Genomic DNA, 4669 nt, shown 5'->3' on the forward strand with positions numbered 1-4669 from the left:
AGACCCAGGACTAGGTGGAGGGATTATATCTCCAACCTTGCCTGGGAACGCCTCGGGATCCCCCAATCGAAGTTTGTCAATGTGGCTCGGGAAGGGAAGTCTGAGATCACCTGCTGGAGCTGCTGCCCCTGAGACCGAACCCTGGATAAGCCGATGAAGATGGAAGGATGGATACAGCATATAATGCCTTTGTTTTCACCAAAGCCATGTTCTTGGTCAATGATTTTACTGAGTTGGTTTCTGATTACTTGATTGTAACATCAAAATAAAGGCTGTTTGACTTCTTACAAAAACAAACAAAAGTAATGTCCATGACCACTTTGGAACGCTATTTGGATGATTAGACTCTCATTACATTTTTGATTTATTTATTTGATTTTGTACGTGTACGGTAGCTGACATTTAAATTCCTAATACTACATAATTTACAATGGTGAAAACATTCACAAGCAGCTTTTTAATAGCTTTTATTTGTCATTTTAGTTGTTGAAAGGCCTGAATAGTCTTTTTTTGGAAACAGGGAAGAAACAAGGTTTTGTTTCCGCTTATTGCAGCGTTTCATCCAAACATAAATTATTTCAGTACGCTCAATGCTGTGAATCTTCCAGAGGAGACAGATGGAGGGAAGATGACTTTCCAGCTCTTTTCCATGGTAATGAGAGGCCAGAACACACAAGCACACACATCCGCACAAAACAAGTGTAATCCTGAGGCCGACTGCCCAGACAAACAGTACACTGACGTTGACACAGACAGTTGGTCTCAATCTTTCTCCTTCTTTTTGCCTTTTTTTGCAGAGAAACCCTACTTGTCCTTCAAAAGACATCCACAGAGACAGTTACATTTAGAGGATTTCTTCACTTACCACAAACTTGTCAAGCCCGGTGTTTCCTGCATTAGCTACAAAAATGCCTGAATTCTGCGAGAAGGTGAGTCTTTCTGGTCTCCGATGGAAAGTAGTCCTCTCACTGTCGCCACAGTCCATGAAGAGACGCACCTCATCATGCTCAACCACCACCTGATAGATGGATCAAATAGACCATTATTGGAATTTCTTGTCATGGTGATATGCCATTGTTTTCACTAAAGTTCAAATTCAAATTTTTTAAAAACCGATTGGTGAAGATTCAAGAATTTAAAAAGATTTAATGCCCTTATTTTTGTTCCTTCTTTGAGATACGTTTTCCTTTCACTTCTCTCTTTCCTAATGTCAGTCTATGCAACAGATATATTTCCACAGACACTCATAGGTTCAAACCCAATCTCTGTCCAACTGTAAGTAAAATAATAAAATGCAAAGAATACATTCATTGCACATTTTATTGATTTGCAACTGAGTTGGATCAATTATGCCTTTAATAAAAGGTCTGCATCAGCTGAATACATCTCTCTTATTCTATAATTTGTATATATACATGTGTAACATATACAGCATACAATGCTCACCGTGAATCGTGTCCACTGGTCGGTCATGTCTGGGACACTAAAAGAAGCAGCTTTGTGGCTGTGGGAAGCTTGCTCTCTGTCAGTGTAGTATAGTAAGATGCTTTGGAGGCCCCCACGCACTGGAGTAAGGGCCAAACCCAGCTCCACCACCTTCTGATGGGTGTCTGTGATGGCAAAGAGCACGCCTCCTCTCTGAGTGGCTGGACGCACCTGGAGTCAGGGCAAAAGACATAGTCAGTAAAGATTAGTGCTTTGGCATCCTGCTTTGATTTTATGAATATTACAGTCATGCCATAAGGCATATACATACAATAATATGCAATTCTGAGAGCTACAAAATTCCAGTACAAATTAAACGGGTATCATAGAATACATTTACAGATCTATAGTATTAATATTCGTTTTTGAAAATATAGCATCTGGACATGAAGGATTGCTTTATCTTAAAAATTCCACAAGGTGGCAACATAGCTTTAAGCTGACCATAAAGATTGTTCTCTAGCACAGAATGAAAGGTATGTAAATCCTATGTTTTATTATACAGTACTTTATAGTAACTAAGATAAAATCTGATAGTGTATCTTGACCACTGCATTGACCCCTTTACAGTATGAATAGTGTTTAAAAGGTCAAAGTGTTAAAGTGTCTAGCATTACCGTGACAATGATGGCAAAGTCCCTGTAGAAGGACCCTGGCACGAAAGTCTTGGTGTGCCGGCCGATGTTGGCTTCGGGATCAAATTTATACGCTGGGAAGCCCTGATAGCCAGGAGTGAAGGAGACGGAGGGAGGGAGTGGAACGCCAATTATCTCCGTCAAGTCCAGAAGACCTCCTGAGCCTCGCTCTGACAGAAACAGAGACAATGGTAATGTGTGTACGTAGAAACAGAGAAAGTAACAGGTGTAACGTTGTTTTTTTTGACTGAAACATCACACTATACTTCCTACTATATACTACAACTATACTAACATTCCTGGCTCAGAACGGGCCTTTTCAAACACTTAATTTTCTGCATTCTGATAATTTTTTAAATACCTTTATTTATGTGAAGGAAAAACAAGTGACAATTCAAAGTATAAAAATATGATGGAATACAAGGCCTCAAGGGGACTTTTACATTAGGGACCTGGGACCGGATCCTGAAGTTGACCCCAAAGTCCTGCTGGTTTGTTAAGTGTGAACACATCCATGCCCAAGTGCACTTGAAAATATGGACAATACAGTTCATTTGTTCTCCCAAACGGTTTGCATCAGATGTAAAACCCAACTGTACCAAAACACGGAAGTTGACTCCAACTATTTAGGGAGGTCCTGGGACATGTAAGCCCAACTTGGCTGTTTCACATTAGTTTTAAGAGCCATAGCAAGACATCATGCTCTACATATCTCAACAGGTTCAGTTGAATGGCATAAATCCTTCACATTTTTAATGTATCAAATCTCTTGTTCTAGTGTTAGAAAGATGTATATTTATCTTCAGACATTTGAACGTCACACTATAATTTAACTGTATTTAATTCCATGGTATTATGTAAAAAAATATTGCTGCATTTTGAGTCGGTCAAATATATGTACTTTTCCAACTTTATTTCACGGTCCCTGAAAGAAACTCCTCTGATTGGTCAAAAACCTTCAAAAGCGTCATAGGAAAGCTAAAACTGCTTAAGCATCACAGCTAACGCCAATAAAAGGACCAAAAATGAAGAAAAACATGGACAAAAGATTGTCAATATTGGATCTAAGAGTATGGATTTATTGTAATAAGTCCTCCAAAACAAATATGAGTTCCAGGAAAAGAAGCGCAGACTTTAGACTTTTTGTTATTATGGAACCCCCGCAACTTCTGAGAGGGGCCGGTCCTTCGATACACACACAATTCACACGCTACCATTGGCCAGGCATTGATTCTTACACAAGGTAACGGAACACGATTTGGTTAGGTCCTATCCCCTGACCAATCAGCTATCCTAACCTCAACCACTCAAGGTCAATGCCTAATCCCAACCAATTGGGCTGCTTCGTAGGGCGGGACTTCCCTTGATGTTACGTGGGATCCATAATAACTTTTCAGCCAACTGAATGCACTCATGAGCGCTCATGAGTCGCACCCTTGCTTTAAAAACACGGAGGAAGGGGTGTAAATGGGCCAGTTTTTATTATTGGGGGGGGTTAAACCCCATTCCCCCTGTGAATTACGCTAATGTCTGGGATGCACTGAAGCTGTTCCGGCAGATGTCTGAACCCTAGTTCAAATTGGCCTCCTTTGTCTGCTACCTGTGCGTTGCTGTTTCAAACAATACATCTATCTAATAAAGCGGTGTGTGTACCGGTATGTCTGTGGATCTGTCTTTGAAATATCTCATGAACTATTCATCCAATCTACTTTCCTTGGTAACCAATGAATTTAGGGTTGGGATTTTGGAGCATTAATTCGGACAGTATTTGATATTGGATATTAAAAACTGTCTTTTCATCAAACTCCCCCTGGGTTAAGTGTAGGCCTACAGCTAACTTGTAACACTAGTAACATTACTGTCTGTAAAATGCCCCTGCAAATTAAATCCAACCCTAACCGTCAAGCCTCAAAGCCTGTATGGAAATGAACACAAAGTGTTAATTTTGTTAACGACAGTACTGACAAGACAAGACAGGACAGCTTTCATGACTGTGAAGATTTCAACATGCAACACTAAAATGTAGTTGAACAAAAACTCTCTTTATTTGCATTGCCTTCCCTTTTTCTTTCTGCCAGTTCAGTTGCGTATTACTGTCAGCGATTTGCTGTCTTTCTGTAAGTAATTTTGGGGTACAATGGTTCTGGAGAAAGCAACACACAGCAATACCACATGCCAAGTAATCAGCTCGTTCCAAACAGGCACATTTTGAATGGGCACTGTAGTGTACTAGTTATAGTGAAGAGGAGAGATACCAGAATCATCTTGACATGACTTTAATTTGAACCGATTTGATCCAGACTCACTGTCCACGCCTCACTGCTCGTCCTCGCATTGACATAATCCTCCGAAACAGAAAAGCACACACAAAGTCTGGCAATTAGAGTATTTAGTGTGAATGTGAAGAGATGGCTTCACATTCCCTTGATTCCCCCACTAAAGAGTCCAGCTCCCGTGGTGACTAACTCTCACATCAGCATTCCAGCCAGGAATCACCTCTGCTACCTATATCTCTGGCACACACACACACACACACACACACACACACA

At 40.5% G+C, this 4669-nt stretch overlaps 1 protein-coding gene across 5 annotated transcripts in view; it reads right to left on the reverse strand.

Moving 5' to 3' along the window:
• LOC116700245 (collagen alpha-1(XV) chain) overlaps window positions 1-4669 on the reverse strand; it is a 60007-nt gene that overhangs the window by 33821 nt on the left and 21517 nt on the right. For all 5 annotated transcript variants that reach the window (XM_032533279.1, XM_032533277.1, XM_032533276.1 and 2 more), the window contains 3 exons: window positions 2103-2290; window positions 1447-1656; window positions 866-1018 (listed from right to left, as the gene is read on the reverse strand). In XM_032533279.1, coding sequence (XP_032389170.1) covers window positions 866-1018; window positions 1447-1656; window positions 2103-2290 — 551 coding nt within the window. The remainder of the gene's footprint in view (window positions 1-865; window positions 1019-1446; window positions 1657-2102; window positions 2291-4669) is intronic.

This window comes from Etheostoma spectabile, chromosome 13, assembly GCF_008692095.1.
Source record: "Etheostoma spectabile isolate EspeVRDwgs_2016 chromosome 13, UIUC_Espe_1.0, whole genome shotgun sequence".
Taxonomy (NCBI): Eukaryota; Metazoa; Chordata; class Actinopteri; order Perciformes; family Percidae; genus Etheostoma; species Etheostoma spectabile.